We start from the raw sequence: 25,417 nt of genomic DNA, 5'->3' as shown, positions 1-25,417 counted from the left end.
ATAATTAAGGACTTTAAAATATTAAGGAAGTGGTAAAACTTTGAGGCAATTTAGATAACTAGAAAAAACGATCAAGTACATAATAAAGAAACTAGAATGAGGATATAGGTCAACACTGCAACAAAGTTCATTAACAAACAGTTGCAGTTTTCCTACATTATCTTTGCAAGATTTCTATTCAAAGGAGCAGAAAGTCTACAAGTACATGTACATCAATTCTATCATTTAAAATGAACAGAAATACTACAGTAAAGTGTACATTCAATGTACATTGTAAGCAAATATTGGAATGTCTACATAATCTATAATACTTGAAAAATAAACTAGTTTCAGTTACAGACGAAACTGTGTGATAGACCACCTCTGTATAGAGATCCAGATTAGTACAGGTACACTGTAACACAAGTCAATGATATCATTACCCATATTCACAATTCTCGAGTAAAATTACCTGTTGAAAGTGACCACCTTTCAACAAAGAATATATTTTAGATGACAACTGTATAGTTCTGTTAGATAATGCGTATGCCATTAGATAATGCCTTTTCTGTTTGATAATGCTTTGTTGTTGCGACTATGTGCTGATAGTTTTCACTGCACCCACCACCCCTCCCCCCCCCGCCGACCCCCTACAAAAGTACTGACCCCTCCCCCCTTATGGAGAGTATTGAAACTTACAGCTTCTTAATTCAAAACTTATTGGAAAAAAAATCTTTATACATACTTACAAAAAAAGTAATTATGTATATATTAAAAATGATCTCATGAAAAAAAAAGCATAATCTTTGGATTTTTTCACACATACACACAAGTCATGTTCACAATTGTACATTATGCACTGAATTTATAAACCCTATGCCCGAAAGTTCATTTACAACATTCATTTACAACCAGATGTTCTAAAGACGTAATATATAAGATATTATACATACTAATATATATACAAATAATATAAAATAAATCATATCACAATATCCTTGAATAATATAATATAATATACTATAATATATACTACCGAAGCAAATTTAGAGTCAAACTAAGGACTGAATAACATTAGCAACAAAATAAAAAAAATAATACAAGCTGACGTGTAAAATAAATATACAACATGAAGCTAATATAGCATGCAAAATTATCTATTTAAATCATAAATGTCATAATTCTAAAAAATCATTCAAACTGCAATATGGAATTCTCAATGTGTGTTATTTCTCCCAAATTTATGGATTGTAAATGCTTAGTTTTAATACTAGCATATTATGCTGTTTATGTAGTGAGCAAAAATATACCCCCATTTAAAAATCATTTTAAATTATTATTGTACTATTGCATTGTTAAGGGGACTCGACTGATTTTTTTTTTTTAACATGATGTTACTGGAAATAATTTTTCGGAGATTAATGTTCCTTTTGATGTAGGTCTAGACCAATAACTTGTGTGCAAAATATCAGATCATTTGCCCACTCCGTTGATCAAGAAAAAAATTATTCTCATGGACCCAAAATTGAAAAGCATTGCAATGCATTTCACTCAAAACTGGCAAAACAATAGCTCAAAATATAGGATTTTCAATATATTTCGGGGCATATTTTTTTATCATCTTTTGCATATCTTTCTGTCTTAAGTGTCACAACTTATCTATGTAAGAAATTTAAATTTTGTATTTCAAGGCTTTTGGACCTCAGTGGAGTTCCTTTAAGCTGCAACAAAAAAATATTTATTTTGTAGTAAATTAATATTGTAGATATTTATTTTGGATAACAAAAAAATCATCTTTTATTTAAAGGGACTACACTGAGTTTTATATTATATGACGGGACCAGAAATATTTCTAGAGAATTTTTTTACCATTTGATACAGGTCTTTACCAATAATTGGTGTGTAAAATTTCAGATCATTTCCTTACTCTGTTTTTCCAGATTCAAAAATTTGTGCAAAAAAAAAAGCCTAAAAACAAAAATTAAAGCATTTTAAAGCTTTTAACTAAAATCAAAATTTAAAGCAATCAAATGGTGACTTTTTCAACAAGCTTATAAGCTTACATAGAAATTAATTAAATGTTGATTTTTTTTGGTCAATTATGTTCTGTACAAATGAAACAGAATTATACAAAATTATCTACCTTTGGTCATTTCTATTGAAATTTTTGTAGAAATATGTTACATATACAGTAAAAAAGTTTGTAGAAATAATGTCTGGAATAAAAATAAAAGCAAAAATAATGATAATTCAGATCCAGTTTTCCCTAAAATAAACATACTTTATACATTAGTATTACAATAAGACTGCCGGCATGGCAAAACGACCCTTTCCCTCATTTGAAAATGTCCTCAAAAGACGTTTATCTTGTGGACATTAAAAATCAAAATCTGTATTACCTTACTGGTCTTGATGATAATTATCAATAACTATGGATAAGCAGATGTCAATAGTTTTTTATCATCATTTCAAGAGCTTTTACATATTTGAATATCTTAAGAAATTAAATATGCCAATTAAAATGAATTAAAATAGGAATCAATGAATAGGGTTATTTTCTCGTGCCGCCAGTCAATTTTATGAACACATAGCACAAAAAAAAATGCAAAGCACAGCTTTCTTATCACCTGGTTGCTATATACTATCAGCATAAATCAAATACTTTGAGCACAATAGTAAATATAAGCCTATTTTTATCAATATATAACATACATAATAATTATTATTATTTTTGTGTAATGATATATTCCTATTAAAAGGTAATCTATGCCATACAGCCATTCTTAAAGGCACAATATGTCTCAAAAATCCACATTTCTAAAAATGATAGCATTTCTGAGGCATAATTGGCCTTTCAGCTAAGTTCTATACATAAATACCAACCATTTTCAACTTGATTCGGGCTCAAAACAAAAATTACCAAATCAATACAACTAAACACCATTTATCCATACTTAGTCTTGTGTTCTATATAATACTTTCTTTTCTTTACAACCAATTAAAAATTCTTCAATTACTTTTCTGCTTAAAGATTGTTTATCAATAAGAAAAAAACAACAAAACCTTAAGGCATTTCGATTTCTAAGTTCTAAAGAATTCCTTAAAAATGACTGTTCAGTACAATATTTATTTTCTTACACATAACAATCAAGTCACAATCGTTTTAATCTATTTTTAGAAATTTAGTCTGACTACAAAAGTAACTAAAACGCTAAAACAATTTTATTGTGTAATATTTACTATTAACTAAGTCCCCTATTGTGACGTCCCTAAAATATAGTGCATCAATAGCGTTATAAAAAAATTTCATATGGCGAGCCGGAATCAATAAATTGGCTTTTTCCAGAGAATAATCTTGGTCAACAAAAACTCGAAAAACAACACAAAACATGCACCATGAATACATATGGCATAGTTAACTGAACACATCTATAAATAACTGTGTAATCATTAAATATATTTGCGTCAATAAATAATCAAATATCAAAATAACAAGAATACAATGTGTAACACAAACCTTATAAAATCAACAAAAACAACGGCTATCTATCACTGTAAAACATGAATTAATTTTAATACTTTTACATATCACCACATGAGTTTTTTTTTATCTGTTACTGAAATGTGACTAACATCAAAGTTTGAAGAAGAAAAAAAACTTGAAAAAAAGTACATAAACCATTTTTGCTGAATCAGCAAAACATAATAATATTACATAAATGAACAATTTCTTTGGTTGTGAAACATTTCAGTCAGCTCATTATACAAAGTCTTTAATAAATTTTTTTAAGCTACATTCTTGGCTGTATGCTACACAAGGCAGAATTCGAGATTTAACCATTACCATGCTTAATATCTCAAAAATACATGTCCAATTTACCAATCTGTACAAAACCGTTCATTAATTTTTTGGGAAATATCAGAACAAGCACTGACTTATAGCGAATGGTGCCGACCATGATCAGACAGCACAGAACTGTACATGTACTGGATGACCTTCATCTGCACTGGCCGTATGCGTAGAACCAGTTGCTGCCAGCAGGCTATTGATTAAATACTTATTTTTGAGCTGAAGACAATGTAGTGCCTAGTCAATCAGTACAGTAATTATTGTACAGACTGCCAAGGCTTCATACTGATGGCTTAGGCTTCATACCGCCATTTGCACTTCAAGTGTTAAACAACTTCTATGTAATACTAATAGTACAACATCTTTTGATAATAATAATATATAATTATATACCATTGGTCTTCCTATTCCCTTGGATGGGCATAATGTCACTTTAACATAATTATATATAGAATATCTACCCCAATGATACAAAAGAATATTTGCATTTTCCTCTTTAAAACAACATATAACTTAACAATGATTCGTAAAAGGCATTCAAAACTATTCGCAAATTTAGGCCGTAAATGAAAAACAAGGCGAGGTTATACTTGATGACCCAGAGACCAATGAAAAGTGAGTGCTAGATATATTTATATTTGTATGTAAATGAGGAAATGGACGAGATTTTTAGAAGTTTGAAAAAACTTCAAGTTTACAGTCAAACTTTCAATAATATAAATTATTTAGATATTTTTAATCATTTCTGACTTTTCTTTTACATCATTAATTTCTTTCTTAGAAATGAAATAATATTGAGAAAAAAATGGATAAATTGTATCATAACAGACATGTTCTAATAAATCTTATAGTCTTGTCAGATTTAACACATTCCCAAACAAAAGATCCATTTTATTATTTCTATAGCGGTACATACTTTCAGAATGTGCTGGCAATTCAAGTAATTTCATCCTATTTTAAGTTGTACACATAGTACATCTTACGCATGTGTCCAAACAGTATCCACCAGTTTTAACTGAACTAAGAGTAAAGACCCTTGTGCAAAGACTTAAGACTGACACTATTTATTCATTTTGAAACACAGTCAAAAATGCAGGATTTCTATTGGTCAATTTTTACAAATTACCATCTTAATTCAACCAATCAATGAAATGTATTACTGAATATGGCTGATGTCTATATTTATTCTTTGGTAATATTCTATTCTCTGTTTCAAAACATAAAAACTTGCCTATTTTTCTTTTTAAATCATTGCCTTCAGATTATGCCAAATAGGTGAACGAAAAATGAAAATGGTAATTAATATCACCACATTTCTCCCACTACACAAGAGCTTCAACTACTTGGCTTGGCACATACACAAATATACATCAATATATTAATAAAGCAGAGCAATTGGTGCTTTATGGCGAGAACTGTGACTCATATAATGTAACTGGTTATTAAAATGAACTCTAGAAAGCAGTGAGTCTAAAAGCACATTTTTAATTGGTCAATTTCAAATTTGAATCGACCAATCATATGCCCCAGTTTGAAAATGGTCTTCAGATTCAAATTTCATTACCTGTAACCATAATGGCAATTTAAAGTATGTAATCTTAGTGATTTTTTTTTTCCTTTTTTTTTTTACAGTCATGTTTCGAAACAAGTTCTGTTTCTTTTTTTGCAAGGCCTCTATTGTAACAACACTGCACCAAGCTGTGATGAACATTTAGCATTATATCAAGATAGCTTGTCACATTGTTTTGTAGGATACTGCGAGCTCAAGCATGTATGTAGAAATACAAATTTGTGTAATAACTGGCTCAATTGATAAGGCTTCACAATGAGGCATTGTGATATAAGTCCACATCATTATATAATGGGTGTCAGGATGTTTTAAGCATTGTAAATCCATAAAATTTATACATGGATACCAGATATTGAGGCATTGTATGTCCACACTATTTTAAACATGGGTGCCAGATGTACTCAGTTGACCCACAGCTTGTATCAGAGCTCTGTTTTCTATCTGCAGTTTTTCCATGTCCTCATTACAGTCCACTAAATCCTGAAAGTAACCAATCAGATCATTTAATAAAGCAACCAATCAGATCATTTAGTTTATCTGTTTCAATGACAGGAACAGTGATCTAAAATAGATTTATCAAATTCATTAGTGTGATATAAAAATTTGTTTTGGGAACCTGTCTGAAAATACAACTCGTCCAATTTCAAATCCTGAACCAAAATCAACCAATCACATGATATAGCCAGAGACAGTTACTTCAAGATAAAAATTTGAATAATTAGAGCATGGAAAAAGGAGAAAATTAAGAATAGAATTAAGAATAATACGAAAGCTATCAAAAGTCATAATAACATTTATCAAAAAGTTCCTCAGTATGGTATATTTTAGTGCAAGTGAATTCAAAAATGTGTATAGGAAAACATCAATTTCATTTTTTTGTTGGATTTTAAGTCAAACCAACATTGTAATGGTCATATGACGACTAACTTAACTGGTGGAGGAAGACCTCAAGTCAGTTAGGTGCCACTCTGTGCATTATTTCAGACACAAGCGGGCACCAGAGAAATTATTTAGAAAGAATTTGGTTTCAAAACCAATCAGTGCCAACATCAAGTACAATAAATTCAAGGCTGACATTCAATGAGTACACAGTTATTCGATTTTCCTTCAAAAAACATTGAGGTCAAATCTTAACCTTTTCCCCCATGAGCATATTGCGAAAAATGGCCATTTTCACTGAAAAGCCTCCTGTAACAAGTTCAAACTGCTATGAAAGTATGAAAAATGCTTCAATACTAATGAAACTTGGCACAAATGTTGACCACACCATAGCCTCTGTAACAGCATGCTCAATGGTAAATTTCCTGTTACCATGGCAACAGGGGGACGTCTCAAAATTGCCAAAAATCACTATTTTGCATTGTTTTTTCCCATCAAAACTGATTTCAAAGTGCTGCAACTTCTCAATGAATTGAGATAGAGTAAAAGGCTTTTCAGTGTCGGTTACTAGCTACCCTAGGTTCGACCTCAGGCCATTTTTAGCCTGTCACATGTCCAAAAATTTATTTGGATGGGGGACGGCGCCGAAAAAGTGTTCACTTTTTTGAACAACATTTCTCAAACGAAAAACAGTGTTTGGGGCCTAAATAGGGCATTTTTTCACTGTCTGAGGCCTCAAAAAGGGGGGGGACAAAAAGCCGTCGAAACACGCTTATATAAGGGTAAAGGTTAAGTACAATTATGTTTATAAATAAAGACAACAACGAATGTGAACAAAAACCATGATTTACAAAGAATAAATATCCTCCATTCATCATCAAATACACAAACTATACTATAAGGTCATGCCCTTGTTTATACACTTTTGACCTTATCAATAAATTTTTGACCTTTGAGGCTATAGTAACACATATTTATATGTTTCAAGTATCGTCATAATCACCCGAATGTTATCAAACAATCCGAAATTCAATGCCTTCTATTTCACAGATGGCCCAAACACAGGTTTTCATTTGAAAATTATATATGACTTTTATATGAAATAGACTGTGCCAATTTGTTTTCTATCTTTGTCTAAACTGCGGAAATGATACACTGAAACAAAATTTCTTGTTGGCAAATAATAAAATTACGTAATCACGTTATATGAGAGAATATGTATGCCAGCATGCATGAGGTCCTGGGTTTGTTTTATTCTTTTATTGAACTACTATTTAAAGCCTTAAACTGCTGGATTTCTTAAATGAACTTGTCCAGATGCCATTTTATGAACTATCCATTATCAATTTTGGAGAGATCATAATGAAAAGTTGGTCAGCCAATAGAATATGTTGTTCTTGCTGTGGGCAGGGGTACAGGAACTGTTTATCACAACCATATTCAAATCCAGGTCATTTAAGTATATAATTATGTAAGTACTGATATAAAAACTAGAAATGTGTCCATAGGACATGGGTGCCCCCACACTCCACTGTTCTGTCAATCTTAAAACTCTAGGTCAAATATTTTTTGGACTACATGTGCCACAAGTTGAAAACTAAAAATCTTTTAAGTTTTACTAAGTAAAAGGCAAAACTGAAAAAAATCCACATGCAAAGTCCCAGGTGCATAGCTTCACAGTGATGTTGATCATTATTCCTGTAAAGTTGGTTGACTCTAACTCAAGCACTCAAGGAACAAATAACACTACATAATGAAACGGTTTTTACTAAGTCAAGGGCAATAACTCTAAAAATACTAAATAAATTCACACGAATGCGTAACTACACATGCTGTAGTTCCTGTAAAGTTTCATGACTCTATGTCAAATCCTTTTTGAGATACATGCGGCACAAGTTGAAAATTGCAAAATTTTACTAAGTCAAGGGCAATAACTCTAAAAATACTAAATAAATTCACAGGAAAATACCCAGGTGCACAGCTACACATGCTGATCAACATTCCTGTAAATTTCTATGACTCTAGGTCAATTGCTTTTTCAGTTACGTGCGACACAAGTTGAAAATTACAAATTTTTAGTAAGTCAAGGGCAATAACTCTAAAAATACTGAATAAATCCACACAGAAATATCCAGGTGCAAAACTGCACATGCTGATCAACATTCCTATTAAGTTTCTTGACCTTAGGTCAAATACTTTTTGAGTTACGTGCAACACAAAAGAGAACGGACGGACGGAGGGATGGATCGATGGATGGACAAACAGACAAGGGTAAATCTAAATGCCCCTCCGCCCCCTGCTAAAGTGGGAGCACAAAAAGCTGATACAGTGAAAGGAAGGAAACAATGTACCCAGTCCCTCTTGAACAAAATAAAGATTTACTGATGATTACATTTGACACATGTACCTTTTTCTTCATGCAGTCCAAGATGGAAATTAATGAAGCTTGAAAAATGAAAAGAATATTGGCATAGCCTAGTGAAGAAACTCACATAAAATAGTGTCAGGAAAGTTTAGTTTGTTTGTTTTGTTGCATTTTCAACCATATTGACACTTAGTCAAGAGAGAATTTCCAGCTTTACTGGTAGAGGTAGACCTCAGGTGCACATTGACATAGTATTTCAGGCCTGAGCGGGCACCAAAGTAGAACCACCAATTTTTATATGCTAATAGACAGTTTGATTCCTCATATGAAAGAATCCAAAATCCTATCAGGATTTGAAGAAGAAATAAAAGATAGATGCAACAAACAAAATGGTTTCATTATCAAAACATAAAGCTGCATGCCTCCAGATGAGCTAATATATTTTGAGAAAATTAAACTTGTACTTAGATTTTAAGATTAAAAGGCAAGTAATAATTAACATGTTATGTGTGATTAAGGACTGATTTTGCAGTATTATTACCATATTTCTACTGCAAGAAATTATTTTTGCTTATTTTTACCTCTTTTTGGTAATTAACATGGATTGTAAATTATTTTCTTTGTTCACCTTTTAAATTCATTTCTAAAATTTTCATGAAAATTAGCATGAATCTGGAGGCATGCTGCTCTTAATTGGTTTCATTATTAGAGTTTAAGTCAATCACTTCAGTCCAATGCCCAACATCCAGATACAAAAATTAATGTAGATCTTAATACTCAACAGTTACTGTAAGTACGAAATCACCACAAAGTAGTGTTACTTATGCAGATTTGAACACAAATTCTGAAAACTTGATACTATCTCTACAGAACTAAACAAAAAGACTTAATATTATAATTTATAGTGGAGCACTTAAAAGTTTAAGTGTATTAAACAGAACATATACACACCAAAATGTTCCAATCTGAACTATTTTAAATATAAAATTATTGCAGGAGTCAATTACAATAAAAGACACGGCTATGCTTCAGACCATATCAAGTGATATATTATAAAACTGACCATAAAATTCTTGATATAATAATATATTTTAGTGTTACTTTTCCTAACTTCAGTTTCAATACATACCCTATTTAACATGGCAACTTGGCGTTCAAGATCAGCAATTTTTTTGTCCTTCTCCTCTAAAACTTTCTGTAATCTCTGATTTTCATCCCGTTCTCTCTCCAAGTCCTAGAATTAAGTTACATTTTAAATTGAAATACTATCCCAGTAACCACAAAGTCAAACAATGTATTATTTCATGTGAGTTTTCTCATATGTATTCTAATATATATGACACCAGTACTGGTTCAGGTTGGTTTCAGGATGTGGACTCGAAAGTGATTATTATAAGTTGCAAGAACTTGTTTAGCAATAAACCTTAAATCTATATAAATCCATTACAATTGCCACCATCTAAAAGACTATACAATACTACTCTTTTCCTACTTTGCAAAGAAATGATACTAAAATTCAAATTTAAAGCTCATAAGTTAGTTTTAAAATCATATTTCAGTAACACTGTAAACATCTTATAGTGACTTTCCAGCTTTTTATTGTTGGAGGAAGACCTCAGATGCCCTTTTGTGAATTACCTGATAATAAGCTAATCAAATCCATAGCGATGCTGGGCACATCATTTAAGTTACAAGTTTAATGCCATAAAGGAAAGGAAAAGTTCTATTCTTGAGTTGCTTTTTGTTTGCTTTTACGGCACACCAACACAATTTGGGTCATAAGGTTCCAAAATAGGAAGGATGACTTTGGCTGACCACAGGTGCTGCCAAATTAAAGCAACACACGGGGTCAAAACTACCTCACCTGCTGGAGCTAAGAGATGCATAGACTCCAGTAATTCAAACCGATTTAGTCGCCTCTTATGATCATGCAGGGTAAAATAGAGGCTGCAATTCTGATGCCTCAACCAGATAGGAAACTCCTCTGCCACAAGGGGCTTCTTCAGCTGCAACTGAATACCAAAGCCTAGCAATATTTATAAGGATTCAAGGATTTAAAAAAAAATACTTCTTGAAAATAACAAATAAAACTACACATAATACTAATGTATCTAAATGGACCAAGTTTTAAACTAAATCTAAAATTTACCTTTTCTAGTTTTCTCCTGCTTGCTTCATCATCTCTACTTTCTTTGTTTATCTTTGACGAAGCAAACTGTTGCCCAACAGGGCCACGTACACCTCCAAACTCACGATCTCGAAATCGTGACTTGTACCCTCCTGAAGGCTCTTCCTGCTTATCCTGGGCCTGGTACCGAGCTAAAACACTAGAAACTGGCCTTACTGGTTCCCGCGTTTGGTTTACATTTTGATTTACAGATCTTGGTGATTTCGGGGACCGTGGTGATTTTGGGGATCGCGGCGATCGAGGCTCGTGACTAGAATATGACACTGGTTGTCTATCGTAATCAAAACGGCCTTGAGAATGAACATTATTATGGAATGTATGTGAGGCATGATCTCTTTGAGACACATTTGGTTTGAAAGACTGCACTGATTCTGAGCTCAATTTTGATTGGCTAGTCCATGAGGATTTTCTTGTTTCATTGCCTCTATTCCTTGTCCCTGATTGGTCGGTTAGAACAAAGTTGGATTCGGATTGGCTAACAGCACTATCATAGTCCTGGTTGTCCTCCAAGTCTGCTTCAAGGTCAGATGGACTAAAAATACAAATCATAAAAAGGATTGCTTTAAAAGGAAAAACATATTTGATGTACATTGTAATTAAATTTCGAAAATAATTTGTTCGTCCAGTGTTCTTATATCATGGACTAAACCTTTATGGTGAAACATGCAGCTGGTCAAATCAGTTAGTGTCACTACAGTAGTAATCAGATTTAAATCTCTGATGTTAAAATCTCAGATGGCCTCAAATTAATCTCATCTTGTGTCACATTTTTTTCTCTCTTAAAACTTAATGACTTCAATACATGTAATTATCATAGAAGAAGAAATGCAATCCTTCATGATCAATTTGATTTTTTTTTTCTAAAATGCATACTGTTACTCCTGAACTTTATTTTCACTTTTTTTTTAAGGTGGCACCAACATAGTTTAGGTCATAATATTATGACAACTTTTCTAGCTTAACTGGTTAAAGAAAACCACAGGTGTATTTTCATTCATTATTTCAGGCTTGAATGGACACACAAAAATATAACCATCAATGTTCATTAAGCTAGCTGGATAGCTTCCTCAATAAAAGAATCTAAAGTCCCTGTCAGAATTCAAACCCACAATTCTGAGGGGTAAGTGATTTATTTTTACTGACTGCAGCTACACATAGATATTTTATCAATGACTGTAAACTTTATAAGGACACTAAAAATTTACTCATGAATGGCAAAGAATTTCAATAAGACATTTGAACTGGATCGTAGAACTAGAAAACTGCAAAGAATAAACTAACAAGCTATAGATTTATTTCTATAAAACCCAAATAGGGCAACACATATACATACCTCTTGTTCCTCCTAGACACAAATCCCCTTGGTCCCTGTAAAAAAATATCAAGATATTTAAACATCTTTCTAAATCAAATTAAAATTATTTTTACTACATCAAATGTTACAAAAAGTTACATTACTTGAAATGACATATCACCACAAAGTCCTATAAATATGATGCGGCTTTGAGATATTTTTGCTTCTGGGCAAAGCAACATCGGGCTTGACCGACATAAACTATAACAAGTCCGTAACATCTGAATTATTGGACTAATCATCCAACACCAAAGTTTATTTTCTTTGCATCCTAGTATTTAAAATGTTGACAGTTGTACAACAAAAATATTTCTTTTTTTAATGCTCTCCCTATTAAGCTAAGGGGGTAGACAAAAATCAACTAAAAATTTGTAAAAAAATATTTTTGTTTTGTTTTTAAAAAATGCCAAGCATCAATGATTTCTGAGACAATGTCCCAGTTCATGACATAAATCAAGATAAATCTTTATTAGCAAGAGCATGAACTGTACTTATTAGCAATGATTAGCAAGAGCATGAACTGTACTTATTAGCAATGATTAGAAATGTAAGATTTTAAAAGTATAATTATAAATATATTAATTTTCAGATAAGTTCTATACTACATGCAGATGCTACTGAGTCAAATGATCAGTGCAAATAAAACAATTACATGCAAATTATAGGATGCTAAAAGGGTTTACATTCAACTTTGTTATCAGACTGTATTATAACAATATGAAATTTTGACACTTTAAAACAACTGTAATCTTTCCAGTTTTGCCTATTGTTTTCCGGGAACACACATCAAAAAATTGTGTCTCAATTCATGTACATTTATAAAATGAATAAAATGATGCATAAATTTGATAAATTCTATAAATAAATCCTGTTTTTGTTGAATAAAATTCACAATGAAAGGTTTGTGTTGTTCAAACTGTTACATTTTGACAGCGATTCCAATCATTAGTGACAACCTACTATTACAGATTCACATTATAGTGACCACTTGCATGGGTCTCCAAATTAAGACCCACCTCAATACTAAGACCACTTCTACAGGGGCCCAAAAGTGGTCTTTATAGCAAGACTTTACTTTACCATTGTAGAGGCTTACAAATAAAGGGTTGACCGCAAAACTGTTTTAACTCCTTTTTTATTTCATGTATGGATTTTACAGTCAACCCCCAAAATGGTAAAAGTCTCTAAAGTTCTAGAAATATTTCTCCATGAACACCTCCGATAAAATGTTCTGAGCTTAAGATCAGTATCCCCCTTTCCCCTCAGATACTGTTCTAGAAACATTTCAGCGTGAAGATCTTACCATAAGTTTTGCTGTAGTTTTTGTATCATGACTAGAACTACTACCAGTGGATATATTCATGGTCTGAAACTGTTGTATTCTACGCATTACCTACATCATACGAAAATAAAAACTTTACAACATCTATATATAACAACTAAAAATATAATATTACCATCCTTATTCTATTAAACCACCCCTAACTTAATTCTCCACCTCAAAAAGCCCCCATCTTCCACCTCAAAAATCCTCCCATCAACACATCAAAAATCCCATGACTCATACCTTAAAAATCCTCCCAATAACACTTAAAAAATCCCCCAACTTCCATGTCAAAAATACTCCCATCAACACTTTAAAAATCCCTCAATTCTCATCTCAAAAATCATCCTAACTACACCTAAAAAATCCCCCAACTTCCGAATAAAAAATCCTCCCAATTAACACCTGAAATAAAACCAAATCCCAACTCATAAATCCTCCCATCAACACCTAAAAAAATCCCTCAAACTCCAAACTCAGCAATCCCCAAACTCCCACCTAAAAAAATCTTCTCCTACACACCTTAAATATCCCCTTACCCAAACAAATTTTTTTTTTCACAGCTTATTCTAATCAAAATTTTTGATTATGAAAAACTAAAAATGAGCATCAGATTGATTTTACACTTTTTTCACATTGCATGACTGTTATGCACTTTCTGATGAGCCCTTAAAGCCCCATGGAAAAAAGTTATCGTCTGACCCACTCTACATTTGCAAACAAAAGGCAAATATACAGAGTAATTCTGACAAGTGAGTATAGTAATTATGGAATTTCATGTGAAAACCTGTAGTCCCCTAAGCCTGCTGGCTGCAACAGACTCTACCTATGCAAACCAGTTCAGACCAACATCAGCAAGCACATCTGTGCTGTTTAATCATGGTCTGCACTGTTCACCATTCAGACAGTACTTACTTTGAAATTTCCCCAAAAATCAATGAATTGTTTGGTCCAGATTGAAAGATGGACAAGTCCATTAAGATATTAAGGTTAGTTAAAGTTAAATTCAATCATAAATGTGTTTCTTCATGCATTTGTAAACCACATAAAATGATTTATTCTAAATTTTATGATGTCTTTTTATTACACAAATGTACCTGAAACTTATGAAAAATTTGTATGACTCACCAAATGCAAATATTTTAATTTCATGCACAATTAGATGATAAATAGAGTTATGCATGCATTCACATTAAAGTGTTGACACACCTGATAATATTTATAATGATGTAAATTCTTGATGATTTAAATGTATTGCAAGTCTGAAAAATCTACTTTTTCATTTTGATTTGAAAATACAGTTTAACCTGCATAAAGTATCCTATATAAATCAGTATGTCATATAGCCCTTATTTTATGTAATGGGCTTGTCTTTCTTTAAAGTTGGAAGGGTCCATTTGTAATCACAGGGAAATTATTATAAAAATGCTAAAACTACAAAATCTGGTAAGACTAAAAGTGCAGATTGACTTGAATGATACTGGTTGGTCTCTTATCCTTGCTACTAACACTAAATAGGTTTAACACTAAACTTATCATACTAAATATCTTAAATGGACTTGTCCACTGTCCAATCTGAACAATTTTAGATTTACATGTATTTCTTTAATTTTTAGTGAAATTTTCAAAATAAGTACTGATCTACCCCAATAAAAGTTCTAGTGTAAGACTAATACATGTCAACACCTGGCCAGGTTTAACATATTCTATTTATGTCTACTAGTTTTGGTTAATTATCGACCTTCATCAGAACCAAAATAAGTACTTATCAAATTGCGAACACTGCAGACCATGATTAGATGGCATAGAATCATGTGAACAGATTCAGTTTGCCACCACCAGACTAAGAGTTAATATGATATAAAATTAGTACTGAATTTACCATTTTTCTTCTATTAAACCTTGATCAATATTAAATGTAATTCTTAACCTCTCATTAGAGACCACCTGTCAATAAAGAATGGCTTGTTTTCATACAGATTTACAATACACTGTATTCCTAAATGATTGTCATTACAACAATCATTTAATATTTATAAAAGTAAAGTTTTTCTCTTCATGAAGTGCTGCTTGTGTATTAATAATAAAGAGAAATTAAAACCAATTCCCCTTAAATGGCATTGTCATAGAATAAGAATGGCAATATAAAAAGAAAGCGACTAAAAAGAACTAAAAACAAATAAAAAACAAAAGTATAAAAAAAATTCAAGTCTACAAGGAAAAGGAAATAAAAGCTAATGACTGTGCAAATAATAAATAAAATTGAGTTGTGTGAAAAACAACAACAAATATTATATTGTAACTGATTCATCTATGCAATTTTCTTCCCTTTGAAGATTTCTTCCTTTTGAAGTTTTGAGCGACATAAAACGTTTTCCTCATGGAATTTGATAGCTTTTTTTTTTCTAGTGATGCCTCGACAAAAATTTAATTCTGGTAATTAGTAAGGTCAACAATGCCTATAAAAAGCTATTGCTTTGAAACACTTTAACAGATTTTAACCCCCTCCACATGATGTGGTATAGTATACATGTAGCTAAGAATAATACATGTGTCTAAAACTTCAAAGATAGTGTCTTCATTTCAAATTTACTCATGTCTTTATGTTTTGTTGTTCTTTTTTTTTGTTTTTCATAAAATTTTAAACAATGTTGTTTTTTTTCTTATTTATTTAGACAAATGTCTCATAGTAATTTCAGTATACTGGTTTTAAGAGGACAAAAATGTGCATCATATTTAAGCCAAAGGATATAACATTATCTCACAAAAGTAAGCTAGGTCTCTATATCTACAACTATATAAATAAAACAATCATAACTATACACCGTGTACCTCTGAAGGTGTTTGTGGATTGTCAGCATCTATCACCTCATTATACGATGTATTCCGTTTTGCCTCACTCAGCTTCTCCTCTTCATGATCATCATCATCTAATGAGTCTCCTGTACTCTGGAATAAAAACAAAAAAAAACAGTCACAAATAGCTCAGGGCTTCCATTAAGTTTCAAAATTTGAAAGTCAGAGACTGCAAAATCTCTGACATTAGAAGTCACATTATATAGGTAAAGAAGGAAAAGCATTAAATTTTTGAAGTCACAAGCCAAAATGAAAGAGTAAATGACTCCCAAACTTCCACTGAATTTCACAGAAGCCTTGAATAAGCTCACACTTATCAAAATACATTCATGAGGGGAAAAGAATGTGCTTTAGTTGTTTTTGTTATTTTTAGACATGACAGATCTGAGGTATTTTATTGTACTGTTATGTCATTTCAATATGAATGATAACTATCTTACAGTAAAGTAAAACAGTCAGGCACACTAAGTAACAGGCTTAAAAAAAATATATGAAATACAGTAATAATTCCTCAATATTTTAAAAGCAGAAAAACTTTTAGCTTAAGTTGTAGAGGAAAATGACAATGTTCAATAAGTCTGATAACCTAATCATATGCTTATTTCCATTCAACAGTTACAATAATCTTAATCAATAAATGAATAATAATAATAATACAAATATCCAACAAAAAATATTGACCAGTCAATTAGAACCTCAGACCCTGGAACTGACTTGTTTCAATTTTGCGAGACTCAGTACTCTCTGATATTAAAATCCACATTGATCTGCCTTTTTTGGGGGGTAGTTGGGTTTTACGTTGCAACAACACAAAGAGGTCATTTGGAAACTTTCCAACTTTACTAGTAGTGAAGGAAGACCTCAGCTGCCTTTCCATGCATTATTTCAAGAATGAACTGGCACATGAGTAGAACCAGTGATGTTCCGTAAAGCTTCCTCACATGAAAAAATTCCAAGTCCTTGGCAGGATTCAAACCTACAGCAGTGAGGAGCAAGTCAGTTTAAAGTCAACAGCCTTAACCCCCATGCCACAGATGCCCCAATTGAGCTTGCCATACAGGAACACAGATAGACAGATAGATGGTAACTGAACAACTTGGCTCATTATTCTTGTTATACCCTAACTGGCCTCTGAAGCATAGAGGTGGAGGGAAAATAGATGGGACAACTAGTACATTATTAGCAAATAATCACATAAATAGAACACATAATTACATAAGTATAGTTTACCTCTGTAGATGCAAGGTGAACTACCCCAGTACTTCTACGCTTTTCTCTCAATTTTCTTTTATCTTTCGGTAGTTTCCCTTTTTGGAGATGGTTTGGCCTTGACCTTTTGTCCTTTGCTCTTTGAATAGCTGACCTCGTAGGAGACTCGTGAATTCCTTCTCCAGCTAGAACACTACTTTGTGCTAAAAATTAAAATGATAAACTGGATAGCTAAAAAAACTAATTTATAGAAACAAAATATAAATTACAATGATTGTATCCAAAACTGAGCAATATCTTAAAATAACAACTCAACATTTGTGGTAAGAATGAATGAAAAACGTTTGGCTTTCAAATAAAATATGCTTCTTAAGTACTTTGTTGTACAGCTTGCCAGAAGCCACTATAAATCATGTATTGCAATGTTTCTTAAAACTACAAAAAAAAATAGTACGAGTGATCATATAGAACTTTATTCTAGCCTTAAACTCATTGTTAACGAATCAGGGTCATCTCTGCCCTAAAACCTACTCGGCCCCTGAGTCAGCTTGGCCCTATTCCAACTCGGCACAGGTCAACTCGACCCATAATTATATATTACTGGTAATAATTACTTTTATTACTTTTTATATCTTTTCATCATAACTTTAATTGTTTTAAATTCTCACAGTAACAGACCTCTACTCAAGGTTATTGAAAAGTTTTATAGATGAAAGTACCAATTTTTATGTGAATTTGAAGAGATGGGAAGAATTTACGATTTCTATGCAAGTTTTGCCTACTTCAGATGTTTTTTGTACAATGTATCGTTCAAAAAGCATTGGTTGGTAAAGAACAAACAGTTTAAATACAATTACATTTATTGTCATAAAAATTGAATATAAAGATCAATTTTTAACATTTATTGTCTTGATATCCCTCCTTAACAAAGATAATTTCAAATAATACGTACATGTACACTGCCAACTTTTTCAATTTCTGTTTGTTAGTGATCATACATCTGAATACTTTTTAGTTATTTACTCCTTAATTTTTTTATAAACTAAACATTATAAACAATCTATATCCTAATAGGTTTTTAATACAGGGCCGAGTTGACCAGGTCTAGTATATCGCCAGATAAGTGCATTATGCACAAATTGATATATATATATAATACACAAATTGGTGTATTTAATCATACACCGATCTGTGTTTAAATATTTTGATAAATGAGTTTCTGTAAATTATTTGTTGTTTATTTATGATCATGTTTTGGCGCCACACCTGCACATAACATTGGTAATAGTCTGTTTTATTGGCAAAGAATAAACAAAACTTCTGATCTGTACGAACTTTAGGAGATTTTAATGTTTTTATCCACTGAAAAATTGTAACTTTCAGACATAAATTCATTTCCATATTTCATATGTAGTTATTATTCTGATCAGGTTTACTTAGATTAAAAAATTGTCCCTTGCCTGGAAAGTAAAAAAATAACCAGTTCTAATTTTGGGATGCACCAATTAGTGTATCATGGCATGCAGATTTTCAAAAAAGTGCAAGAATTGCCAGTGTTTACATTAATATCTTTAGTTTCAGTGTATTTCTATGAATATTGTCTATAGTAAGTGCAGGTGCCAAAATTCACACTGCTATATTTACAAAATAATGGGTCTTCAAAGGTTTGCATGATAATCTGGTACATGATCAATTGGTGCATCATAAAATACACCAATTAGTGCATCATACACTAGTCAAAATATATTGACATGCCAAAGCTTGATTCTGAGATATTTTCGTTCTGGGGCATAATCTCGCTTTTCTAAGGGGAGATTTTGCCCCGAAAAAAAAATAGCACAATTTTCTTTCCTTTGCCCCATACAATTTTTTGGGCTAATATACCAAAACCGGGGCCCTCATCAACTAATCTGGCGTTAAAAGCAGATGTTTTCCCCGTGCCAATTTGGGTTGGGGGTGAGTTACACTTTACCAAATGTTTTAAACCCGTTTTTAAAACTTTTGATATCAAACTAATAATTTTTGCCCCAACCCGGGGTTCCTGAAGTTTCCCCCATCACCAAATTTATATCACAAAATTTTCCCCCCAAGTTTCAGAGTTCTGTCACCGACAGATAAAGGGGCCCCCCGTGGGTCTTAACGTCCCCTTTTTCGAGTTCTTCTCCCCGTTCAGGGTTTATAATCTCAAAAATATGGGGACTTTCTTTACCTAAATGAGCTTTTAAGCCATTTTTAAATTTTTTATAAAAAAATTTTTCCTTATTTTTTTTCCTAGATCACGATTTTTATTTACATTTTATGCAGCATTGGTTGTGAAAAGGTATAGAATATGATTTTAAATAAAAATACGTTCTCTTTTCACATAATCATTCATAACATTTATGTGTATTCCTTAAATTTGGCCTCGGAAAAAAATCAAACGGGGTCGTGAAAACCGGTGATTGTTGATATTACTGATTCAGCCTCACTTTGAAACTGCATTACGTCATTATATTCATTCAGAAACCGGATTTGAGGCCCGTCACTAGAAGTGGATTTGTGTTTGAAATCAAAATTCAACACTGTGAAGATCTTAACACAGTCTTATTATGTAATTATATGCAAATGTTATATAACATTTTTAAAACATATAATTATTATATCACATATTCTATTACAAAACTGGACTGAATTTACTACTTTTATCGCGGAAGTTCTACTCCGTTACAAACGGAGTACTGTCTGCAGTAAACGTTTTTGTCGGCGGAGTCCTATTTCTATCTATCTTTCTTTTCTATCAACCCAATAGGTGCTAGTATCAAAAACGTGCTGAATATACTTTTTATTATTCTTGCATATCAGACAGGATTATCTACCGTTTACACCGGTGCTAGAAAACTCTGTCTTAATTACACCCCCCATGTAAGACAAGTCGCGTGTTTTAAATGACGTCATTGACGCGAGCCTTTTATGAATGAATCGCGTTCTTAGGATGACCAGGGTCTTTCAAATAGAAAGACCCTGGGATGACGTCATTTTTCCGTTATGAATGAAGTTGTAAGTTCATACGCTACTATAAGAAAAAAATGCGTAATGAGAGTATCAGTTTTCATAATTTCTTTGCCGAAAATAATTGACATGTAATATGCAAGAAAAAGAATCAAACACCGGCTGTTGGTACAGACCGGAATATCTAGCTCTCGGGTAACTGTTTAGCGGAAACTCGGCAGAGCCTCGTTACCGCCGTAAACAGTTACCCTTGAGCTAGATATTTCGGTCTGTACCGGCAGCCGGTGTAAGATTCTTATATTATTAAATACTTTATTTAGCAAAAAAATGTTTTTTAATTTCTTACACAGATTTATATGGTGGCTGTTTAATTTATTAAACTTCGCCCCGCGCCCTCGCTAATTAGCGTGTTTTCGTTGCGCGGCCCCGCCATTTTATTTTTTTTCGCTTGGCGGGGTCGCGGGGCGAAAACACGAATGGCACAAATCAGCCACCATAGATTTATGATGCGCTACACTAAATGTTCATTTGACATTACTTTTTAGTTTTAAGACAAATTTCCTAATTGTCTGTGAAATTTGATGGATATTTTTGTCCGAGATTAACATCAGTTTGAACGAGTGCTTCTTTAAATGTACGGGACTTACCCGTTATTTAGATAACTACATGTAATTAGAATTTGTTCAAACAAAATACGTCTTTTATTGAAAAGACGGTGATAAAACTTATGTCCATCTTATTACAAATTCACTGATTAACAATATTTGTAACAGTTCATCAATAAAACTCTGTGCTATGGTGACCGATTGCGGCCATTTCAAACCCACGAGAAATGTTATCGTTTAATCATAAACTATCGCGGGCAGCTTACAAAACTCGCGAGATTTTCTGCCGAAATCGTACAAAATGTTGCAGGGAGAATATAAGCTTCGATATTTTACAGTTGTTGAAAACAGCAAAGAATATTTTGACTCCAGTTGCCGGTAATGTCCATGGTTGACTTGACATATCCCTCGTTTGTCTTTATTTAAAAAGTGGCGGAACAGAATGAATCCGCGACATTTTTTGCAATTGTTGTAGAAATTCTTCAAAAAGTCGTAAAATATTGCGGCGAGTAATAGCAATTTTCAGCCGCGACTTTCTAAAAGAGACATTTCGTAGCATAAAAGTCGAGGTTTAATGCTCAAACTCGACTTTTGATAGGGTATGCATCAAAACCAAATATTGCGGATTATACCGGCTGCAATCGGCTATCTAAAGTAGGCATATGTTTGTGTGGCTTTGTCTTCTATGTAGACAGAAAATGTCGCGGTTTCCTTCTTTACAACAGAAGTGCGACAATAAAACTACATTGTTTCTATATGCCGCGACATTTTTGACAATTTCGACAGAAAATCTCGCGGATTTAAAAGGAGCCCGCGAAATATTATAAACTGTAAAATCAACGAGGAATGATAAATGTACGCTACCGGCCACCATACTGTACTAAAATCAATGTACAGAAAAGAAAAGAACGGACAATTTACAGTGTATTTCACTTAAGCATTACAAGCTCATCGTCGTTTAACATGAAAAGAAAAAGAACATATATATTTTGGCATGACATGGAAGAAAATACATATAACAAGAAGCGCCGCAATGCGATGAAAACCAGGTTTTCAACGACCAAGTTTTGATGTGACAGCAATCAATAGGTCAAAGTGCACTGAAGTTATTGAGTAGAAGCTGAAAATTCTATTGTAAGCAAATTACCTTGAACTTGCTCCCAGATATCTAAGTGGCAATCCAAAGCTGCCACTCAGCAAGTTTGGTGTCAAAAGGTCAAAGCAAACTCAACTTATAACATGAAAACTAAATACATTAACCTTGATCACAGACACCTAGGTCCAAGCTGCCTCTTGATATAAGCTACCTATTCATCAAGTTTGGTGTCAATAGGCCAAAGCAAACTCAAGTTATTAAGCAGAAACTGAATTTCTATTTTTAGTAACAGTGACCTTGACCTTGATCATAGACACCTGGACAGCAATCCCAAGCTGCCTCTTGATATAAGCTATCCATACACCAACTTTGGTGTCAATAGGCCAAAGCAAACGCAAGTTATTGAGCAGAAATTGAATTTCTATTTTAGTAACAGTAACCTTGACATTGATAACAGACACCTGGGTAGCAATCCCAAGCTGCCTCTTGATATTAGCTATCCATACACTAAGTTAGGTGTCAAAAGGACAAAGCAAACTCAAGTTATTGAGCAGAAACTGAATTTCTATTTTTATTAACAGTGACCTTGACCTTGATCACAGACACCTGGATAGCAATCCCAAGCTGCCTCTTGATATAAGCTATCCATACCAGGAGCGTAGCTAGGGCTTGAAAAATTATACGCAAAGCGAGGCACGAAGTGCCGAGAGGGGGAGCGTGCGGGAGGGGGTCTCCCCCGGAAAATTTTGAAAAATTAGATGTTAAATCGTGGGCTCTGGCATGTCTTGAAGCACCTTTTGCACGTAAAGCATGAAACATTTTCAAGTTATTTTTCCCCATAAATTAATAAACACGTAGCTGCTCGTTTCACTTTTTAACTTATTTCATTATATAACTTCGAACAGATTTGTGAAGAAAAAAGGCAGTGTACGCCTTGTAGCTTTCTTATTTTACACGTGCATATAAACATACACAAAAAAATCCATGTGCAGATCATGAAATTAATACTTCCGATATCCAGGAATCGTGCTCCCAGGGAGTTTCTAGCGGTTCTCGAGGGGAAAGAAGCAGGGGGAGACAAAGAGGAGGTGGTGGACGGAGAAGAAGAAGGGGGAGAAAGGGACGCAACATTGGCGTCTGATTTGCTGATCACAGGAGGGTCACATGCCAGGTCTTGTGAATTCTGTTTTGTTTCTACCTGGCCAGATTCATTATCGACTTGAATAGGGTCCTGTTTTAGGACCATAAACAGGGTCGCTTTTCCTGGAATTTGGCGGATGTTTCTTTTCATTTTGACAACTAACAACACACCAAAAATTAAATTTTGCCCCGAGTTGATGATTTTTAAAATCTTGATCTAAAACTTAAATGGTTTAAAGTCGTTTTGATCTAAAACTTAAAAGGTTTAAAGTCGTTTTAGAATAGAGCTATTTCAAAGGAAACGATTTGGAAAGGATTGGTCTAAATCTTTAAGAAAAGTCTTAATAATCTTTATTTTCTGAGAATTTAACCAACGATAAGTTATTATTATGAGCCTAGTTTGTAGATAAATTAATGCTGAGCTTTTCATTTATCTTTTTGCAATAAGTTTGTAAATGCTTCGAGTTAACAACAAACTTAAATTCCTATTGAACATATATTACGATAATTAATAGAAACGTCATTTGATAGAGTGGGAGTGGCACACTTGTAAACAGAAATGGAGATCTAGATCTATAGCCATAAAATCATAAAAACTTAGATTTTCTCAACTTTACTTTTTTACCTTCGGAATTTTTTTATACACAATACGCGTGCGTAATGGGCGCTACGCCCTTGCATACAGCAAGTTTGGTGTCAATAAGCCAAAGCAAACTCAAGTTATTGAGCGGAAACTGAATTACTATTTTTAGTAACAGTGACCTTGACCTTGATCACAGACACCTGGGTAGCAATCCCAAGCTGCCTCTTAATATAAGCTATTCATACACCAAGTTTGGTGTCAATAGGCCAAAGCAAACTCATGTTATTGAGCGGAAACTGAATTTCTATTTTTAGTAACAGTGACCTTGACCTTGATCACAGACACCTGGGTAGCAATCCCAAGCTGCCTCTTGATATAAGCTACCTACACCAAGTTTGGTGTCAATACGCCAAAGCAAACTAAAATTATTGAGCGGAAACCAAAAGTTGACGCCCGCCCGCCTGCCCGCCCGCCCGCCGACTTCGGCATTACAATAACCCGGTTTTCGTTGAAAACCTGGTTAATAAAGAATAATTATTCCCTTAACACATATATCGTGAGAATGTAATAAAGAAAAAATATATTTATATATACACAAAAGTTACATGGAAAAAATAACAAAAGAGGAATGAATACCGATTAAGAACGACATTTATATAATAAAAAAATAGTGAATCCCTTAATTTGAAAGCTTTGAAACAATACAGAGCCAATTTTTTTTTAAATCTTCTTATTACTGTGTAATTTGCATTAATGATATATACTTAATATTTTTGTGTGGGTATAATAAAACCTGGGTATATAAAATCTTCTTAAATCGACATAAGCTGTACATTTTAAAACAAAATGAAATTCGTCCTCTAGATCGTTTAAATTACAAAGTGTACATTTTCGTTCATCACGCATAATGTATGTACAATATGTATATGATTCACAAGTCTAAAATTGGAGATTCATCGAGAGTGACAATTGCAAAAAAAATAACCATAAAAGGAATAAACATTCAAAAATTGTGTACAGCTGTCGGCATGTCATACCAGGGATAAAGAATTTTTTATTTTGTTTCCCAGGATCAGGTACGTATATTAACATACGTTAATATACGTACCTGCCAGGATATACAAATCTTTCATGTTATATTACAAATACTTATGTGTATAAACGTTTAATTATACAATCTACTATAATGTTTTAATCATTTAATGGATTCATTTCTTTATTTTTGTAATTTATTCCGAAATTTTCATTTAAAAGGATATGTACGTTATGATACATATTACAAAATGTAGAAGCATAGCTTTCGAAGTGAGTAAAAATAATTATATATTACATCAATTGTCGTCTCTTTTATAATAATAATACACCTGTTACTTTAAATGATATACCATATTAAATACAAAGAACAGAAAAACCATCACCTCCTGTTGCTGC

The 25,417-nt window shown here is 32.8% G+C and overlaps 1 protein-coding gene across 1 annotated transcript; it reads right to left on the bottom strand.

The window, feature by feature from the left end:
• Positions 1-1,154: 1,154 nt before the first annotated feature.
• LOC132728029 (PRKC apoptosis WT1 regulator protein-like) lies at positions 1,155-23,554 on the bottom strand. The gene is made up of 8 exons (XM_060713640.1): positions 23,272-23,554; positions 17,596-17,777; positions 16,342-16,458; positions 13,489-13,578; positions 12,165-12,199; positions 10,793-11,363; positions 9,773-9,877; positions 1,155-5,879 (listed from the first exon to the last, which is right to left on the bottom strand). Exons 1-8 carry the CDS (start codon positions 23,552-23,554, stop codon positions 5,778-5,780), a joined length of 1,485 nt encoding a protein of 494 aa, XP_060569623.1. The 3' UTR covers positions 1,155-5,777.
• Positions 23,555-25,417: the final 1,863 nt, after the last annotated feature.

Source organism: Ruditapes philippinarum, unplaced genomic scaffold (genome assembly GCF_026571515.1).
Source record: "Ruditapes philippinarum isolate M1 unplaced genomic scaffold, ASM2657151v2 ctg74_1_1_1_1, whole genome shotgun sequence".
Classification (NCBI taxonomy): Eukaryota; Metazoa; Mollusca; class Bivalvia; order Venerida; family Veneridae; genus Ruditapes; species Ruditapes philippinarum.
Note: the sequence above shows the minus strand (reverse complement) of the source record. Positions and strands in the feature narration are given on the sequence as shown.

Coding starts and splice junctions, on each gene's coding strand:
- LOC132728029 (XM_060713640.1), bottom strand. CDS start 23,554: ATGAAAAGAAACATCCGCCAAATTCCAGGAAAAGCGACCCTGTTTATG. Junction 13,579..16,341: donor ATCCACAAACACCTTCAGAG/GTACACGGTGTA, acceptor CGTATGATGTAG/GTAATGCGTAGAATACAACA. Junction 9,878..10,792: donor GCAGGAGAAAACTAGAAAAG/GTAAATTTTAGA, acceptor ACTTAATTCTAG/GACTTGGAGAGAGAACGGGA.